The sequence below is a fragment of the Marmota flaviventris genome, chromosome 1 (genome assembly GCF_047511675.1).
Source record: "Marmota flaviventris isolate mMarFla1 chromosome 1, mMarFla1.hap1, whole genome shotgun sequence".
In the NCBI taxonomy this organism is placed as follows: Eukaryota; Metazoa; Chordata; class Mammalia; order Rodentia; family Sciuridae; genus Marmota; species Marmota flaviventris.
The window spans coordinates 67064119-67086298 of NC_092498.1; the positions used below are offsets into that span (position 1 = coordinate 67064119).

The 22180-nt window shown below is 32.1% G+C and overlaps 1 protein-coding gene across 1 annotated transcript in view; it reads right to left on the minus strand.

The window, feature by feature from the left end:
- Positions 1 to 22180, minus strand: part of Sema3d (semaphorin 3D) — a 157189-nt gene that overhangs the window by 111606 nt on the left and 23403 nt on the right. Inside the window, exon 2 of the mRNA XM_071607904.1 lies at positions 12743 to 12930. Within this exon, the coding sequence (XP_071464005.1) occupies positions 12743 to 12893 (151 nt within the window). The 5' untranslated portion in view covers positions 12894 to 12930. The remainder of the gene's footprint in view (positions 1 to 12742; positions 12931 to 22180) is intronic.

The following is a 22180-nucleotide window of genomic DNA, read 5'->3' on the forward strand; positions in this document are numbered from 1 at the left end:
GTTATTTATCATGTTGGGGAAAATTGTGACATGGTCTGAAATTTAATTTTCACACATTCAGGAAAATATTAGTTTGACTTTTCATTCAGAATAAGATATTAATCATTTGTACATATTTTCTCTGGGTTTTTTCAACATTTTTATTCTAATCACTGGTCCAAGAAGCATAATCCTGATAAAGATGCTCAGAGAATTTGCACCAAAATTTGCAAATATACCTCTAAGAGATAGATTTTAAAAATAACATCCTAAGATGTCATTCTCTGCCTTAGGCAGTATTTATAAAGTACAAGCAACAAAATGATGATTCCCACTTACATTTTATTTTCCATAAATTGTTTATTTTTCAAAACAGATACCTAAAATCCCATTCTTTCTCATAAGTCTCAGTTCAGAATTTCTAGTTGCCTGTTCGATATTGTTCTCCCTTCAACCATCTACTCCTGCTGATTTTAATGACTTCAGTGATACAACCCGGTCATTAGGTTCAACATCTCAGAATCATTGCTAGTTCCTTTTCCTTGTGCCCTTATTCTTCTTTCCCTCAAGTAATTCCAACTTTATTCATTTCCTTCACACCACTGTACCAAATTTAAAGCCTTAGACATCCTATCATATAAATTTATCTTCTCCCTCCTCAAGTATTTACTCATTGTTAGGTAGGCTAAGATGAAAATTACTTCTCTAAATTACTGTCACAGACTCATAAATTATTTTGCTGTTCTTCTCCCCACCGGTTCCTATCACATGATGCTGCCTATTCAATTTTTCCCATAATCTCAGCTCAATTTGGTCAAGTTCATAATTGAAATCCTCCCATGCCAACATGTACTTCATTCAAAATTTTGTTTCCTCCAATGCGCAAAGGTCAGTTTCATACCTATTTCCCTCGTAAATCTTTTAAACATTTCCTTGTATTTACATTATGACACTAATCTTTTTTGCTGTGATTTTGTGAACTCATTTTATCCCTTAAAAAGATCAGAAGCCCTTGTAGATAAGGACATCAAAATCATTGCTACACCTCAGCACTATTGCTTTCACATAAGAAGTCTAATGGATTTAACGAATGCTTTTTTTCATACTAGTGTTTTGTTTGCTTGTTTTATCTATCTCCTATCTAAATCAGAATTTATTATAAAGTTATTATTAATAATTTAGAGACACTAACGTACCACGTGGAAACTCAACTGTGGCTCTAAGGCTTTGCATTGCCAAAAATTCTTGTCATCTCCATACTTGGGGGAAGGAGGGAAACAAAACGTGCTGGAGCATTGCTTGTCAGGATTTAACATACATTCAAGTCAAATGGGTGTCTTTTAAAAACACAAATTGTCAGTTAAGAAGTCACAGAACAGGCTTGAGCTTCTGTATTTCTAACAAGGTCCTAGATTGTGCTGATGCTTCTGATTCTTGAACCATACATGGAGTAGAAAGGATAAAAAAAAAAAAAAAAAAAAAAAAAAAAACACTCTGGCTGTTCCTCCTCCACTTGCTTGAATTCAAGAGTGGGATTTGTTCCTTCTTCCTCATCACAATTATTTTAAACATTTAATTCCTGTTGTGTTCTATGCAATTTATGTTTTTCCTTTACAATGCTAAATAGGTCAAACCTATACATCCTTACAGATGTTATTCCTAAATTGATAAAGTGATAAGCAAGCTGCTTAGTTTAAACCAACAATATATTTAAACAGTTTCCCTTCAGTTTTTTAATACAAAGAAGGGAAGTACATTTATTTAATATGGATTACCTTGGAAAGAAGATGCTAAGATGAGGAATTTAGGCTTTTATCTCAAGTATTTTTCCTGTTATCTGTGGCAATAAAATTGCTGACCAAGAAGCCTAGATATAATTAAAATCATATTTTCAAAGACTTTGGATATTTTATTATGTGTCTTACTTTAATAATACATTACATTTAACTATCTTTGAGTTAGCTGTCACTATATTGATTTTGTGCTTTACAACATCTGACAGGTTTGCCCATATGCTGCCTAATTTGATTCTCAAGGAGAATCTAATTTCCAGGTAAACCTAATATCCAGATGAGAAAATTTAGACTTAGAGAGGGCGAGTGATTGTTCTAATGATGCATAGATAGTACATGTCCAAAAGTAGCTAAAACTTATACAGGTCTCTTAATTCTGTGTCCTTCTCCTATTGTAGCTATATTGTATATTTTAATATTTAGATAAACAATATTCTTTCCCCAAATAGCTCCACTTATTACTGAATATATCAAGGTAAATTCACATCTACTGCTTCCTCTACTTCCCTGTTCCTTTGGGATCACTGCATTATGTATCGTATTTTCTGGAATGTGTCGCTGTGGCTTTAATAAGCCTCTTTATAAGTAAAAACACACTTTAGTCCTAATTTATGCCTCTTTTGAATTAATACAGTTAAAGTAGTATGCTTAAAGGACTCATACAAAAATGCAAACTGCACATTACTCATTTTAAAAATACAGAGAGACATTAGTCAAATTTTCTATTAAAGACGACTGAATGTCATTATATTTTATACTCTCCTTAAATTTAGACCACACCTTCTGAGTTGTTTTTTTTTTTTTTTTTTTTTGGTGCTGGGGATTGAACCCAGGGACTTGTGCATGCACTCTACCAACTGAGCCATAACCCTAGCCCCAAGAGCCACACATTCTGAAAGAGTCTCAGTGTGAAAATTCTTTAATAAGACCCAAGTAAAGTTATAAAACAAATTGTACATAGATACTCATACCTTATTAAAATAAATTTATAGAATAGTAAATCAACCATATTTAAGATCTATTTGAAAAGAACCTTTTCAACTAAATAATAGTTGACTGAGTTTGATCTTAGTACAAATTATCTTTACTTAACCTCTGCCCATTTTGAAGTCCCTACCAGAATTTTGCATGGACAAAGACACAACCAAAGTATCTCATAACCTAGTTCTCCTTTATTCCGCCCAAAAGACAATGATGACCTATATAGACATCAGAGATTTTATCTATCTTCTTAACTTCAGCAAAGTTTCTTGCAATGTCATTTGTATGATAACAATTATCCCTTGGTTGTTAAAGTCAATGTAAATTTCAATTGTCATCTCTCCTGACATATCAGCTGACTTTGGCAATGATGACATTTCTTTTCTTTTGTTTCCTTCATTTAACTCCTATCCTATGATTCCTCTTTTCTTTTTACCACATACCCGGATAGTATTCTTTAATTCAATTCTCTGCTCATTCCTTCTTTCTCCAATTTTCTCCTTTGATAGTATCCCAGAACTTAATCTTCTGAATTCTTCTCATCTATCCTTTGATTATCTCATGGATTTAAAATTTTCTACATGATAATTTTCAAAATTAATATATCCATTGACATTTCTATGAATTCCAGATTTAATGTCTTTGTGGTATTTCACTTAGATATCTAATCCTTATCAAATAAAATATGTCCATTTGGTCTACTCCCAAACCTATTTCTTTCCCATTCTTCCCTATTTCAATTAACTGGTAACTCTGTCTTTAAACTACACACACATAACACACACACACATACACACACACACAAAACTAAATAAAACAAAAACAAACACAAACAAATAAACAAACAAAAAACCCCATCGAGTCATATTCGACATCTTTCCCTCTCTTTTTCTTTGTTTCCAGTCCATTGGCATATTCTATTGGCTCTACTGCATATTCTACCTCTACTGTTGCCATTCAGACACATAAAACTATCATTTCTCACCTAGATTATTTCAAAGCCTTTCTTGGCTCTTTCCTTCTCAGTCCTCCCATCATCAACACAGAATTCAAAATAATCTTATTGCAATGACAGTCAGATCATGTCAGACTGTGAAAATTCTCCAGTGAATTCCCATAGCACTAAATGTCAACGTTTTAACAATGGCCAAGTGCCAACTTCCTGTTTAATCAATCTTCTTCTTTCCCTATGTTCTATATTATCTTCTTTAAAATCCTTAAACTTTCCAGACACTGTCTTACCTCAGAGCCTATGCACTTGGTTTTGCTTCTGCTAAAAATTTTTCAGATATTTGTGTGATTGGCAACAGACATATCTTTAAGTATCTGTGAAGGCACCACTTTCTCAGTGAGTCTTTCCCTGACTACCATATTGACTCCTCCACCTTCACTACTCCCCTTCCTGATTTATTTTTCTCCATAGTACCTATCACCTTCCATCTGACTAAATAATATACTTATATATGGTCTGTTTTCCTTACCAGAATATAAACTACATGGTGGCAAGGATTTTTGCTTCCTTTGTTTGCTAACCTATCCACAAGTTACAAAAATAATACAAGAAATATAGTAGGCGTACATGAACTATTGTTATTAACTATTGACAGTTGAATATTGCTACATAATAAAATTATTATTTAACATTTATGCCTATGTAAGACTAGCTGCAAGAACTTCACTTTAGTGAAAACATGTCTGGGAAACCATGTGAGTCCATTCAACCATAGCATATCCCCCTTCAATCAATCCATCAATGAATTGCTTTGTATGCAGTATATATATATAAATTCTTACACTAAGATTGATAATGTGTCTTCACTATGTACTAATGGAGAGATGTTTGGCATAGGTTGTCATTTCATATTGATTTGACAACAAAAATACCTGCTTTGAATTGCATCATTCCTGAGTGACTTATGATTTATTTTTATCCATAAAGAGGGCTATCACCACTCAAAAAACTACTTTTATCAAAGACAACAATGATCTCATTATAAGGGCTACTAAATGATCACAATGGTAAAAATAGGGGGAAATACCCTCAATAAATTCATAATCTATGAGCAGTTCTTGACTGAGGGAAACTAAAGATGATAGAAAGTACTTTAGGAGTACACAAGAGTAATGGTAATGTGTACTGTAAATTCCCAAGAAGGAATTACATAATATTTTTCAGACTTTTTTTGTGTAGGGAAGACTTCAGTCTATAAAAAAACTTATTATAAATGAATAAATCAATGTATGCAACTAGCATATTGCCAATTTGCTATGTTATAAGTAATAAAACTGTAGCACAGAAAATAAACATCCAAATATATCACAACTAATAAAAGGACAGTTAAGACCTAGGTGGTTGGATTTCAGAAACTTTCACTGCTATATCATTGAGTTGAAATAACAGACACAATATTAGAGAGTCAAACTAAAAAAGACTTGATGAATCAAACAGCCAGGAAATCTCTAGCTGAGACACATGCTGTATTTCACAGTTAAATTAATTTTTAACTATAAAAATATTGATTTACCTTTTCATTCCTTGGAAAATTCTGACAAAATAAAGAACCATTCTATCAAATGAATTAATGCTTAGTTAGAAGGTAGCAGATAAAAATTTAAAAGGGGTCTTCAAGTTTTTCTTCCAGTGATAACACAAAACACCATTACTTACTAGTGGAAGCTATTTGAAAAGAACATGCTGCCAAAGATCGTAGAATCTTGGCTGTTTTTTTTTTTTTTGTGTGTGTGTGTGTGTCTTGACATTGATGTTCCTCAGTATGTAACATTTCCTTCAAGGGCATGATGAGATGACAGGATCATGGGCCTTGAACTACACATAGTTTTGCTCTTTGAGAGAGTTTCACTATTGGGCAAATCATTCAGGATCTGAGTCTTATATTTCTCATGTCTCAGAGTATGAAAACACAGGTTTTCAAAGTGTTGTGAAACACCACAGACTTGATACAGTCTGAGTAAAGTAAGTGGATCCAGGCACTCTCCTGCTTTGCAGTCTTCATGACACTTACCACAGTTAAAAAATGATATTTGATGGTTTGTTCTGTTCCTTCACTGTCTATATATATAAAATAAGTTCAAAGGGGACAGTGTGACTTTTCTGGAACTTAGAACAATGCCTGGTATATAGTGGTGAATCCCTATAATTTGTAGAATGGTTGAGCATAAAACCATTAAATAAGTTACTTTCCTTTTCTTGCAGTTGCCTTTTACTTATTCATTATTTATTTATTTATTTATTTAGCCAAATAAGCAACTTTACATGGGCAATGATATATATCTATATAAATATCCCTAACACATATAAGGTCCCTAGTAATCATTGTCATAAAGTTTATATTATTATGAGACTAAAGTAAGTCATTTCACAAAAATTATTTTACAATTGTAGTATCTCTGTAGAAGTCACTATGAGAATCCTAGTTTGTAGGGCAAAATATATGTAATAATCATCTAATATAAAAATCTAAAATATAGTTTATTCTGACCTCTGATTCCATACTTATTATTCAGGAAAGAGACTCAGTATGCATAAATATGTAAGAATTCAAAACATGAACTGAAGGAAAATCTCTTTGTACAACAATAGTACCAAATGAGCTCCTGTGGATTCAGAGATTCAAAGGTAAGTCTTTAATCAAAGAGCATTCTTTGGATAAAATGGTTACTGCAACTCTGTTGACCTTTAAGAAATTAAGCCTCAGTATTATCTTGCAGCTGTTCCAAGTACCTAGGGCTGCTCATATCTTACATTCTGCTCTGTAGATGGCACCTGAGAAGGGGTGAGACCAAAGAAAACAATACAGATTTTTAGACCTATAAAAATTATTTTAAATTGGGCTGGGGATGTGGCTCAAGCGGTAGCGCCCTCGCCTGGCATGCGTGCGGCCCGGGTTCGATCCTCAGCACCACATACAAACAAAGATGTTGTGTCCGCCGAAAACTAAAAAATAAACATTGAAATTCTCTCTCTCTCTCTCTCTCTCTCTCTTTTAAAAAATTATTTTAAATCCCAAATTAATTTTTCGTGTTGGCTGAGTTTCTTCACATCCCACTAGCATTTACATACCCAAGCATGAACTTCTAGACTCTCAATGCTACCCAAGAAAAGGGTAGTGCCTGCTGATCTCAATTCATTAGTCATAATCAGGAGAAAAGCAGAAAATGCCAAAGGAAAATTGTGATTATTGTCTCAGAAGTGGGAAGGCATTACACAAGCAATTTTCCTCATCATAACACTAAATTAACAGGAATTTTATGGTCTAACTTTTTTTTTCAGTCAGAAAAAGTACACTTTTAAAAGGTAATATGCCAGGAATTGAGCTATTTTCCTTCTAAAGAGTGTGGATATAGGAAAGGTGAACAGAGAAACTTGGAATGCTTACAAATGGATGGGTTTCACAATGCTGAACAACTGGTGATTTTCAAAAGTAAAACACTGTGTTCTTTAAAGTGGTTGGAAAGATAAGTGCACAAAGCTGGTGGGATTATTAATAATTCTCCTAGATAAAGAGACTGTTGTTGTTATTAGCATTTAATCAAAAAATGAATGACTTGTAGCAGCTTAGGGAAGCGTATGTGTGTACTGGTTGGGAAATTACTAGAATTCTTGCCTTGTATCCAATGTCTAGTATTAGTGACCAGGCTTTGATATGTAGATGACCTAAAACATTGGAAAAAATATAAATTTGTCATGTGTACTACATATAAGGAGCAATAAAAGCATAGACTTCATTGCATTTAATCTAACCAAAAGTATATTAGTTCTACTTCTATAGAAGTACAAGGTGCATAGAAGAAGTAAGATTTTTTGACAGATGAATAAAATGAGATTCTTAGTCTTTTTTTTTGGGTGTGTGGGGGGATTGAACCCAGGGGCACTCGAACACTGAGCCATATTCCCAGCCTTACTTTTGTATTCTATTTAGAGACAGAGTTTCACTGAATTGCTTAGCACCTTGCTGTTGTTGAGGCTGGCTTTGAACTAGAGATTCTCCTCTCTCAGCCTCCAGAGCCACTGGGATTACAGGCATAAGCATCTCGCCTGGCTGAGATTCTTAGTCTTTATGGGATTGATTAGAAGGCCAAAATCATACATTAAAACAAATTATTATTTTGAAATTACTAATTTGTTACCTTTGAGTTAATAGTTAGAATCCACTCTTCTATGAAATTTTGATTATAAAGATAAATTACCACAGTCACAATTTACTTTCTTTTTCGCCAACAAATATAGCAAAGAGCTTAAAATCCTATGAAACTCAGTAAAGCTCTTTTAATTCACCCCTCCCAGTGATCTTAAAGAATGCACATGGTTTTCTTCAACTCCGTTTAATTTTGACAACTGAAAATCACATAATTGGTTTTAGTTAAATATGAGCATGATATTTTCTGTAACTTTACTCAATCTTTTAGGTAAGAGCCTAATGGGTGAATTATTTATTTCTACAGTATAAGAGACAGGTTAGGGGTCAGACAGGAGCTGGCCCAGGACTTTAGCCATGAAATAACTTTGTTGGAAAGAAAGTGCTTTGGCAAATTGTCAGTCTCTCAGTATCTCGTATCCTCAGATTGGAATGGGATGACAATGTCCACCTCACAGGGTGGTGGTGACAATGAAATAATTCTCCAACAGCCATTATACCAATGTTTTGCTCATTATGAATACTCAGTGAATATTATCTATTCTTGAAATTTTATTTGCAAATCTAATTGTTTTTATTTGCCCACATTTATCGGTAGAATGTTTTTGTAATATTCACTATATTACAGAAAACAGGTAGTTTACTTTTTTACTTTTAATATCTTTATATTAAAATTTTCTGTACCACTTTTTATCATGTGGCATCTCCTATGTGGTTTTGATTATTTTTTAAAAGGTAAATTTGTATAGAAATAAGCAGTTCTCATATGAAAAAATTGATGAGTTGTGACAGATCTATGTACTTCAGTGATCCACATCTCTATCAAGATAGAGTATTTTCATAATCACAGAAATTTCTCTTTCTCATGCTCCCCTCTTTGCTGGTCATTCTTTTCTGCTATCCCCCCAACACGATTCCTTTTGATTCCTTTTTTTCTTTTGCTATTGATTAGTTTTATCAGTTCTAAAACTTCAGCTAAATAGCAAGTCTATGTTTAGTTGTAAGGGGAACCACTGAAACAAAACTTTTCAGTTTTATACTCCTATTAACAATGTTTGTAAATTCAAAAAATATTTCCACATACTGATGCTATATGATATTGTCAATACTTCTTTAAAAACTTACATATGGTCCTATTTTGTTGTAATATTTATTGGTATTTACTTAAAGACTGATGGTGTCCATCACTTTTCAAATGTTTATTGGCCACTTGTGCATCTTCTTTGTGAGTGGTGTCTATTTAGTTATTTTTAGACTTTATAATTTTGTTATTATTCATTTGTTTCAGTTTTTGTTATTTTGTTATTGATTTGTTTCTGTATACATATATTCTGGATAGAAGACATTTTCTCAGATATATTTTGTGAATATTTTATAACTTGCCTTTGATAAGCAGAATTTTGTTTTAATTTTGCTGACATATAGTTTAAAAAACTTTTACAGTTGTAGTTCTTCTGTGCCCTGCTTATGAAATCTTTGCTTACTCTAGGGTTATAAGGATATTCCAGGTTTTATCCTAGATGCTTCAGAATTTTAGCTTTTATTTTTAGGCAGATCATCCAACTTGAGATAGTTTTTGTGCATCTTGTGGGGTAAAACTGATGTTCAGTTTTTTCTATATAGCTATGAAGTTGTTATAGCACCATTGCCTTTCTTTACTGATTCACATGTGTTTCTCATAAAAGTCAAAGGCTATCTAAAGGTTAATTGTAGCAGATTGTATTTCATATAGATATCCACAACAATCTCTTAAAGGTCACTGCTCTTCGCATATATGACTTGAAAACTACAGGCTCCTCTTGAACTCTAATGTTAATTTCAATCAATAGAGTAATCCTGGAAGAAATGCCACACAGCTTCTGAAGGTAGCTCTGAAAACTCAACCTACAGCTCCCTTGTTGTTTGTTGAAACAAATGCACTTGAAGTCCTGGGCTGTTTTAAAGGAAGTTCAAACTGCCCAAGTAGAGATAATCCTTCCAAGAAATCCTGAGGTTACTTGAAGAATGAGATGCAACTAACCAGACGATTACAGCCCCATTTCCAACCATCATCCCACTACACCTACATTTGAGAGTACACAGCAGAACACCCAGTTGAGCCCTTCTCAAAGACTTGACCTACAGAAATGGGAATTAATAATAATTGTTTTTTAAAGCACTGAATTCTATGATGGTTTGTTATACATTAATAGATATCCAAATTTTATTTTCATTTTAAGAATGGGGCACTAACATAACAGAAACCTAAGATATGTGGTTTTGAAGATTCCTTTTACCCAACAGGACCTCTAAGAATCTTTAAAATACTGTCACAATAGAGTAATGAAGAGAGTACAAGGAACAGAAGAGCATTTCTCAAAGAGTTTTGTAGTTATGATTTTGATTCAAGAGCATATTATAAATGGATGTATAAGATGTCCATAAGAGTTCTTTACACTGGATGAGCTCAATTTATCTCTGGTTATACTAAATTTTGTTCTGCAATCTAAAATCTTAAATGTGTGCAGTCAATTTTAAATTTCAGAAATGTTTTTCATCCCTATTATTTCCATTTAGTTTCTTTTTTTCCTAGTAGTTTTAGTTCTCTGCTGAGATTCCATGTTAACTCGTTTTGATAACATTTTCCTTTAAGTTCTTGAAAATATAACAGCCATTTTAAAGTCCTTCTCTGCTAATGTAAAATTTGTATCATCTCAAGTGACCTTCCATTACCTTTCCTTATTATTAAATTTTCTTGTTTCTTTGTATGTCTAGTATGTTTTAATTGTACCTGAACATGGTAGACATTAAATTGTTGGGGATCTAGTTGTTTTGAAGACATTTAATTTAATGGCAACTCAATATGATCTTTTTGAGGCTTATTTTTAAATATTTTGTTTTAAGGCTGGCCTAGTATATCCTTTACTTTGAGAAAGAATGTCTCAGTTCTTAAAATGTGACCTTTCAGCAGCCATCTGAGTGTCAATGTGTTTGGTGAGGTCTTCTTGTTCTAGTTGGTCATAGATTCTGTATTCCAGCACTCTTGGACCTTTAATATCTTACATTAGCTCACTAATACTCTGTTTGCCCTAAATCTCTGAGTCTCACCTTTAGGTGGGTAATTCCTGCTACCTATTGTTCAATATCTAAAACTGGTTGCTTCATGTAATTTGTTCAGTTGTATAATTGCTCATGGCAGAAGATATAATGCATTACTAGTTACTCTATCATGCTCAAAATCTTTGATCTTGTTTTTTATTTGTAGTCTGTATCTTACCATGACTGTTAACAAAGAGAAAATAATTTTAGGGGAATGAATTGAATACATCTATGAATAATAAATGGATAATACTCAGGTGTATCTTTCAACTACTGATAAAACAAAATATTAATAAATTATATTTCATAATGAGATCAATGTTTTTAGATAAAAATCTCATCCTAAATTGCCAATATACTCCTAATTTAAAAGAATTTTAAACATATAAGTCTAAAAACAAAAAAAATAAAAGTTGTTCAACTCTTTAATATAGGAGATGTAAATTACAAAGCAAATAGCAACATAGTAAATGTGATAGAATGTGCTTATTTCATTTTCTCTTATATTTGATATATAATTATCTTTTTATCATATATATTTGATTTGGACTGGAAAAATGTCATCACAAAGATCAGAAAACATTAAAATTATCAGCATAATTTTTACCAGAATTCAAAATAAAGAAGCTGGATTCTTCCTACATACCTTTGGTTACTTGAGGTATTAATGAAACTCAGTGCATATCATAGAAAAGTAAGCCAAGGAAACAAAATCTATGGACATGAAACTTTGGAGAAAAGCTACATACAAATATACATATCCACACAGTGACCAACTATCATACTTATAAATTATTTGTTTATGTCAAATGTTTAAAAACAATTAGCTGAGATTTCACTTGGTTTTTTATATCCTTATATTTTATGGCTATGTCACTGCTTTTTTAATTTCAAAATATGTATGAATGCTTGAGATCTTAAATTTATCACAGAGTATTAAAAATTTCCTGAAGAAATCTATTTTAAAAGTTTTGTATAATAGTTACATGAAATTGGTTAACATTTTCTATTTTTAGACTTTTTTTAAATGCAAAACTGATTACAACTTGTAGAACAAATGGGGCTAAAAAGTGTGCGAAAACTTTAGTATCCTTTTTCCTCACAAAATGAACAATTGGGCTTTGTGTATATTAATACTCTTATTAACTGAGCCAACACTATAAACATTTCATAGAAGTTGTTTTAGTCAGCTTTTTCACTGCTGTGATATAGGGAAGAAAAGTGTATTTAAAGGCTCACGGTTTCAGAGGTCTTAGTCCACTGAAGGTAGTCTCCATTCTTCAGGGTTTGAGGTGAGGCTGAACATGGTGGAAGAGTGTGGCGAAAGGAAGCAGCTCACATGATGAACAGGAAGGAGAGAGAGAGAGAGAGAGAGAGAGAGAGAGAGAGAGAGAGAAGAGGAGGGGAGGGGAGGGGAGGGGAGGGGAGGGGAGGGGAGAGACTCCATTCTCCAGATACGAAATAAATACTCCATAGCCAAGCCTCCAATGAACCACTTCCTCTAGCCACAACCCACCTGCACCCAGTTACCACTCAGTTAATGCCATCAGGGATTAATTCACTGATTAAGTTAAGGCTATAATGCAATAATTTCTCCTCCAAAACTTCTTGCATTGTCTAATACATGAGCTTTGGGGGACACCACATCTGAACCATAACAGAAGTCAATATGCATTTCTTAATAAAAGAAATACAATAATTACAGAGGGCATTCAGAAATATTAATGAAGAATGTAAAAATATTTACATATTTACCTTTGTAGCTTAGCTTGAGTCGTGGAATATTTTGTTTAGAAGTTCCAATGACTGGAAGAAATAGCACAGTCATACTTAGCATCATGAAAGCATGAAAAAGGTGAAAACTGTGGCTTCTCAACTTTGGTCGCTCATCTTTAGTGGCATCCATGATGAAAAACAATGCTCTTTTTCAGTACTAGTGGACTCTAAAAGAAAAAAAAAAAAATGAGAGTTTTTCTTTTGCAGATTTTTCTAGATATACTATATGATAATTTTCTAAATGTACATAGAATTTTTTTAAAAAAAACAATTTCTCTCTTCTCATTTGTTCTTAGTGAATTTTTCAAGAGAATATGAATCCAAAACTGTGTAATAAATTCAGAATTGTCTTTACTTCAATGTAGAAATGAATACACTACTAGAAATCAAATTATTTTTAATAATCTCTACAAAAGTTATTTTTTAATTGTAAATACCTGAGTATTTTTTTAACATAACTTGATTTCTTTGATCAGATGAAAACACTAGCAGACGTCTACTTGTATTCCATATCATCCCAAAAGGAAAGATTTTCAAACAAAAACAGACACAAGCTATTATTTTGAGAGAGTTGTTCTCTTACTTCTGACATTAAGTCTACTTAAATTGGTGGAGATCAGATGAAATCAGGTCAGGTCCTCCAGTACAGAGTGTAGGCCTAGAACATACCATCTATTAGTTTCTGTTTAGGGCAGTCCTGAATAGAAAAATAAGTTATAAAGTGTAAAGGTTAATAAAAGAGAGGAGGTGGTTATTAACTACACTGCCATAAATAAATGACTTGGATATCTTTGTTAAAAATGTGAGAAAATTAAAAGACACGTTTCAAACTAAACCTGTTATTAAAAATTACAAATAATATTTATTGAAATATACATACCAGATATTTTTTAAAGTAGCTTACAGACTAAATGGCATAATGCTATTGACAGGCATAGAATAAGTAGTTATTTACCACATTTCACAGTTGAGAAAACTGACGCACAGAGCTAAATATTTGTTCCAAGTTCGCATGGCAAGTAAGACAATGGAAATATTTGATTAGGACTTTAGAACAAATATTAAACTTTTCTTAAGACCTATAAATCTGGTGTTTTCATTATGGTAGGGTCAATTGACCTTGAATTACTGATAGAATCTTCAACCTCTCTTCCTGCCTTAATGTACTGCTTTTCTTCCTAGGAAATAGCCCATGGGAAGGATCTTGCTATATTGAGTTCTAGGGAGAATTTTGCATATGGTACCTGCTTTAACTGTGGTCTGAATATTTTTTGTACCTTCCTTGCTGATAGCATTAGTCATAATAAATAGGTATTAGACTTTAAATAATTTTCTAAATATTTAATATTCAAAATAAGAATTTCATGAGTATTATTTTAAGACATCTCATAAAGGCTGAATTTTCATTAAGAGAAATTCTCCACTTTACTATAATGATTCAGAGACTTTGAACATCAAGGTTCCAGTTACATCTTACAAGTAAAAAAAAGATAAAATTTGAGGTGTACTAATTTGTGTTTATGAATGGCAAGCATTTAAGGATAGACAAATCTTACATTAAATTGCTTCATGAAATATTAAGCATGAGTGCTTTCCCCAATTATTTTTATTATTTTCAATGGTATCTATGAAAGTATCAAATTATTTTGTAACATAATTATTTAATTCTTCCTATAGATTTCTGCATACAGATAGTTCATTTTAATATTAATTTAATAATATTTTATTAAAATATTAAATATAAAATATTAAATTAAAAATATTTTATTCACATTTACTAGAGATTTCTTGAAGGTTTTACCCAATTAGTTGTAATTTGAGAGACAACAAGAATTTCCTTCCAATCAAAAAGATCTATACACAGCCGTCCTTTATGAATATTTTAGTTTTAAAACTTGAATTATATGCATTTTAATATAATACATGAACAAAATCCTTAAATAACACATTTGAAACATTTTTTAAAAGTAGTAGGAAAACATGTTTAATCTATTGCCACAAAAACGGGCTCTTTAGTTGATCTATAATTGATCTTTTTCCTATAGAAAAAAGTTATCAGATTAGACTTGAATCATGTTTTGAATTACTCAATGTCTTAAGAAATGTATCCTGAAAACTTTTGTTTGACTTGACATCACTAAAAGTAGATGTATTCCTTGACTTATAGATTCTTCTTAAAAATTTGCTGCTTTTGGACAATTGCCATCACAAATGTTATACATTTGCATCTTAACATATATACATTTACATCACTGGTCATGATATTTGAATATACATACATGTATGGTTGTATATATTATACAATTCTTATCAGTCATTAACACCATAAGTAATCCTCCACTATTTATTAAGGTTAAAAAAAGAGATAAGGATTGTTACTGAGGGAATAATTAATTATATAGAAATAACTACAGTATGATAAAATAATTCTAAAATTGAGACATTTATGAGACACTCTGAAAGAGAACTTAAAAGAGTATTACACAGATTTAACTAAGATGAGAATATTTCATGGAAGACAGAGAAAACCAGAAAGAGAGTTCCAGAAACAGTGATACATGGCTAAGGGTTCTGAAAAGGATAGGCAGGCAGCATCATGGACTTGGTGAAAGGCTATAAGGAGAAGGAAGGGAGAGGAAAGCACAATCCAGTGGGGGGTGGGAGAAAGAGGACACCAAAGAGCAACTTAAGCTAACTCTTGAATTTGCCTCATGCCTCTTTGGATACCCAAAATATTATGACTCAAAACAACACATTACTTTTTACTGCCATCGCTATTTGATCATGTGTGCTGGTTCCACATTCATCAGGGCTTCTCTAATCTTATTTTCCTGTTCCTTTCACTTTTACCTATTTCATCATGTTAACAGAACACTGATGTCGGACTGCAGCAGACCCCCAGCTTTGACATACAAGCATGCATTCTCCTCCCCACCCATACTCTCTGAAAACAGTGAAAGTTAAATTGAATCCCGAGACTGAGTATATTCAATTTCTCATTAGGTAGTTTTTCTGATCATTGGACCTGCAAAATATATTACTTTTGTTCTATGATTTCTAACAATGTATATGTGAAGACATTTATGTGCATAAGCAAAAAAAGAGAACTTTCCATATGTGCATTTTATTAGCAATAATGACCTCAGTACAGGACATTTCCTGGAAATTAATGATTAGTTTGGGTTAATGGCCCTTTGCTACGTATTGAGATATCTACTCCTCCAACTAGTCATTAATCGCTAAGACATGCCCTGTGCCTCTAACATCGTAAGTTAAAAAGATTGATGTTTTGGTTTGCAATGAACAGTAGTCTTACTGTCCACTATAACCCAACTTATTAATATTGTTAAATAAGTTAAAAATCAAAGCACTGGTTTCTTCACTAGTCTGACATTCTGATAAGTGCCTGCACATGTGGAAACACATATGAAGAGGAGGGAACAAAACTAAGCAAAAATCTTGAAAGTTCAATAACTTTTTAAAAAACTTTGAATATTTTTCTGCTATAAAACAGTCACTTTCTACAATCTGCTCCCCCTGATTCTTTGTTTTTCTTCCCAACAATCCTTTGAATCCAATAGTTAATCTTTTAATTGAGATAATTTATGTGTTAAATGTCTTGCCAACAACCTTTGTACTAATGTATTGATATTTTGCTATCTTCTCTCTCTCTCTCTCTCTCTCTCTCTCTCTCTCTCTCTCTCTCTGTGTGTGTGTGTGTGTGCATGCACATGTGTTCTGTGTGTACATACAGGAGCATGCATCCTACATCTGGGAAGAATTATGAAGAGAAGTAGGTGTGATTTACCCAAAGTGGGTAGATTTAGGGAATTGCATAGGTTATACTGAATGCTACTGTCTGTAACAAGCTCGACCTGGAGCCAATTAACTGCATATAATCTATTCCAGATGTTCACTGGGACAAACAGCACTCTTGGGGATCTTCAGATGTGGAGCCAATAGGGAGTGTTCTGATTATGAGAGTTTTACACACTGTTCCACTAAATCAGAACTCCAAATGCACAATCTAACACTCAGGAAGACCTTGCGCCATTTCCCTAAGGAGCAGAAAGAGAAAAGAACTTATTACATGAATAATAACTCACCAAAAATTTATTTGAGGAGCAAGAGATATAAAATTTTATATGTGAACTTCATTGATGTACTTAATTTATTTCTATTGATTTATTCCAAAAGTCGGTAGGACAAGATGATGTACTATTCATGTGGAAAAACAGCTTCTATCCTTGGGACAATCATTAAAATATATATTTCTTCACACGTGAAAACCTGGAATTCTTAGATTTGGGATTTATTCTCAGGTGAGTGTGTGTGTGTGTGTGTGTGTGTGTGTGTGTGTGTGTGTGTACACTAAGGAAGGAATCATCACACTTTGAATTTTATAAAGGGCTATTTGTTCTTCATACCTAAGTGGTGCATGTAAGGTCACTTAAGTTTTCTGCCCAACTCAAAAGACATAAGGTAATATGACTACTTGCAAATTAAAAGCAATATCTGTATAAACTCCCTTTGGCCAAATTGCAGCTCATAATTTGGAGCTTTTGTTTGGTTAGATGGTTTTCCTGTAGAGTACACAAGACTGATCAATTATTGGCACCATTACTTTATGGCATGGTTGTTGATGACAAAACAAACAGCAATTATAGAAGAAACTTGAGAGCCAAAGAGGCAATAGACACAAACAAATGGGAAAGTTTATGGTTGCAGAGGATTATTATACATCCAATTAGTTGCGTGCAATAATATCAAAGCAGGAAGCCAGTGGTATGCCAAAAGAACCACTGGAATGGAGCTGGGAACACCAGAACTCTCATTCAAATTATCTTTATCTTATCCTTTCTAAATTTTTTTATTTTCTAATATATCCTCCTACTTTTGTATAGTCAGTGGTATTCAATCATTGCTTGAGTATATATTGCTAAGAGTAATAAGTAGAATTTACAAGGCAGTAAACTTTTTGTTGAAGTATTTAATTGTCTATTAATAGATTTCATTGTCTCCAAAGTGTCATGACTTCCCCTCAGTTGATGTATTCCAGTAGAGTCTGGAAGACCATATGAGTCTTTCAAAGATCATGAAGAGGAGACTTACAAATGTTAATCTACTTGCTAACATCCTTATGATAACAGTCAGTGACATTACCCCACAGTCCAAACTAAGTATGAACATCATCAGTTGTGGAGCTGAGCTCAACTATTTATCAGTAAAGATAAATCACAGTAGTTACATCCTATTACTCAGTGCTTTAAACATGATGTTTGCATTTCTAAAATACACTGAAAGTGTATTACTATATAAATACTGATCAACAAAGCACCACTATTATATATTCCTTGGCTTTGCAAGCCCACAGCTATGTACTTATACCACACCCAATTCTCTAGGATCTACCCCTAATGAATTCAATAGAAAATAATATAATAGTGAGTATACACATGAGTAACCACTTCAATTTAATATTGTGGTTTACATTTTTTTCCCTGAACATAATTGTAACAAAATCTGTTTAAATTGAAAAGAGTTTCGATTGAAATTATGGGCCTCCAGGGTTCAAATGGAAAAATATTTAACATATTTGCAAAATTAATAAAACACTACAATAAAAGACCTTGTTGACAATATTATTGGCTACTTCCACAATGCATCAATTTGCTACTCAGCATAGCAACCTGACAGTTGTCAACTTGCAGGGTCATAGAAAACACCAACAGCAAAATCACAGTATTTATTATAACCATACTGTTCATTTCTTACTGTATTTATTATTGAGAAACTTTAGCTCTAACGTGCTTGAGTCCCTTCATGTTTTAGGAAAGCCATTATTTTTGAAAACTAAGCTATCTCCATAATTGTAATTTATATCTTTCCTGAAATTTAATTCTTAATTTAGATGTCAAATTACATTCCCAGTAAATATTTCCCCAGACTTTATATTTATTTAATATTTTGTTAATGTGGGCAGCAAATAATTTTGAATATTAAAATTGATTCTTCATAATAAAATGTACATAATATTCTATTTACCACTAGGTTAATGGTACATGGTCTCTTTATATGCAGAAATAATCATCCACTTTGACATTTGTTTTTCAAAACAGCATAGGAATTTTCATGGTGCCTGCTTTCAGCAGCACTTGTCCTAAGATAATGCAGAGATGCATAAGGGAAGAGTGTGAAACCTACATAAAAAATAATGTACAAAGATGATAATTCCTTTTTACTGACATGGGTTAGTCCTGTTTCTTACAATTTTCACATGTAATATTTTCAGATAAAAATACTTATTGAAACAATAATTCTTTATGTTAGAAGAGAAAAATTTTAAATATTACTATTATTTAATGCATATTTTATAAATCTTAGACAAATATTTTATCATATCCTAAAAAGAAAAATCTAGAGGTTATTATCTATTAATTTGCAAGATGTCAATCTACTTATCTAAAATCACTTACATAGGAAATAGCATTTAAATATGTTCCAATACTAAATCTAAATGAAAACATGGGTTTATACTAGACTTAATCTGAAATAGATGCAATATTTGCAAATAATTATGAACTAATTAAAAGTTTTGAGGACATACAATATAGATTAGTTATAAAGATTATCTGTAAAAATCCTAACACTTTGTAAGTAAACCAACCATGAAATGGCTTCATATCTACCACCAATTAAAATATTCAACAGCATATTTCTTAATTCCAAAAACAAAATGTAGCAAAAAAAAAAGGGGGGGGGGGCTTGGATTTCGTATTCACGTGGGTCTACCGGGAATGCATGTACTTTTGAAATCAAAACATAGTAAGTTGAGTGAATCCTATATAGCTTTTATTTTAAGAAAATAATGTGCCAAACACATTAAAACTATTTGTTTCTTCACTATTTGGTGAAATATCTTTAAGAAAATAAGCATTTCTAGCAACTGAAGTATTCCTTTTACATAGAGAAAACAATTTGAACAATTCACTTCATAAATATTAATAGTATATGGGAATAAATATAGATAGTGTATCCTCCACATTATCAAATGAAGCTTTATGAGGTAATGTACTTGTTAATTAGCAAGATGTTATTAACCATCCCACAGTTTACATACTTTAAAAATTATGTGTACATGGTTAAAACACAATATTATTTGACAATTAAAAAAAACAAAACAACAGGCAGGATGTGAGAGCAATTTAGAGTCATATACAGAAGACAAGTCCTCATATCAGATTTGAATTTCATGATGTTTGACCCAACAGGGATACTAATTAGCATATTGAATTCAACAACTGATAACTATGCAAACAAAAGGTAACTTTTCTCAACAAATTAAAAAAAAAATCCCAGCACACTTAGATATAATATTTCTTTAATGATCATTGTTCATATTTTTAATGATGGTGAGATATGTTCATGATTTCATCTTGATTTAAAATGCTTCAATACACCCTGTCTCTAAATAAAATATAAATAGGAACTGGGGATGTGGCTCAGTGGTTAAATGTCTCTGGTTTCAATCCGTGGTACAAAACAAAAACAACAAAAACAAACAAATAAATAGAAAAAATTCAATGCAATTGGTCCAACAGACTTGTATTTCCAATTGTATCTTTCTTAAGTGGATATTACAAAGTAAATTTGTATGTGTTCATTATCAAAAATGTTTCTGTAACAGAATTATTCATAATAGAAATCTGAATTTTGCTACAGATGATCTTCCAGCTACTACCAGAAATTGGAAAGATCCTAACATCTTGACCCAGTCAATATTCCTGCACTGGCATAGATTCACTATCAAAAACTAAACACAATTTTGAAATAAAACTTAAGCTTTTATAAACAAACATAATTTTCTTCTTCTCTCTCCCACTACCATTGTAGTACTGAGGATTGAACTCAGGGTCATATTACCACTGAGCTACATCCCAAGACCATGTTTTTTGTTTGTTTGTTTGTTTTTGAGACAGGGTCTTGCTCAGTGGAAGAGGCTGGCCTTGAATTTTTTCATGCTCCTGCCTCAGCCTCCTGATTAGCTGGGATTCCACGCATGCCAACAGTGCTATCACTGGCTATCATTTTCACTTTTTAAGACTGAACTGATAAATTTCTTTTACCTACATTTCTAGATATTCCTAGTTAGGTTTTCTGTAACAGAAGAGAGCAGGGTGATGGTAAAGCTGTCAGTCATGAAGCCCACCTCTGCCGTTTGCTCTGGGTTTATCCATGGGCCAGGTATTCAATATCACTGTGTCTCACTCACCTTTTCTGACATTGTCAGATTAAAGAGCCATTATATAAAGCCCTACACTATGTTCACATACATAGTAAGTGATTAGTATTAGTCTTGTGAAATTATTATATTCAATATGTTTAGTTTTCTATTAAACTTCGAGTCAAGCACAAGAGAAAATTATGATTCAAAGACAATTTATAATGACCTGAATGTATGTAGTTTAATGTAGTTTATCAGGCCTGGAAAATAGAATTTTCAGAAAAATACTGCTTCAAGAATATGAAGATGAATGAAGAAAATAAGTTTTTATTTTGGAGATCAATTAAACAAAGAAGTGAATAAGCAAGTCAATAAATAAATTCCATTTCTAGGAGAATGAAAGTGATGGTTTGCATTTGATTAATGGAGGATAAGATGTAATTGTACATGGAGAGCCTCGAATGCCACTCAAATTAAATTGTATAACATATCAAGAAAGGGAAAATAACTGAAAACCCAATAAAATAATAATTTCATGTAAAAATTCAAAACAAAATTAGAATAAACATTGGTAAAGATATAAAATACTTGATTTTAACATTTTTATTTGTATTAAAAAGACTAAAGTAATTAGGCTTCTTTTGTTGTCTTTTCCAGAAATCCATACTCACTTACAAACCAACAAAACTTAATTGTTAACACCCTATTATCATATATTAAGCACAGTAAAACTATGAAACATAGTGTGAGCTAAACAATTATTTTTAGTTTGTTGACTATGATAGTCCAGAAAAGAAGAAAGCACTGTCTCCAAACTAAAAAATAAAAGTAGAGTTGAATATCATGTTAATATTCAAATAAGTTTTGGTAAATTAAAAAGAAAAAGAAGTTTTTAAAAATAACATTTTAAACATCTCAGATCTATAAACTTTCCAAGTATTATTTATATCAGTTTTCAAAATTACTGTATTATATATTTACACCAAATATTTGATATGATCTCTCTTACAGATTCAAAGCCCTATTGAACCTCTTAGATCATCTTAATATATCTGTAAGCCCTAAGGTGGAAAATGAAAAGCATATATTAAAAAATATTTCCATATTCAATATAAAATGTATATATGTCTCTCTATATAAATGTATTATGTATTTCTGTAGCATGAGCTTTATTGTCTTCAAAATGTAGACCT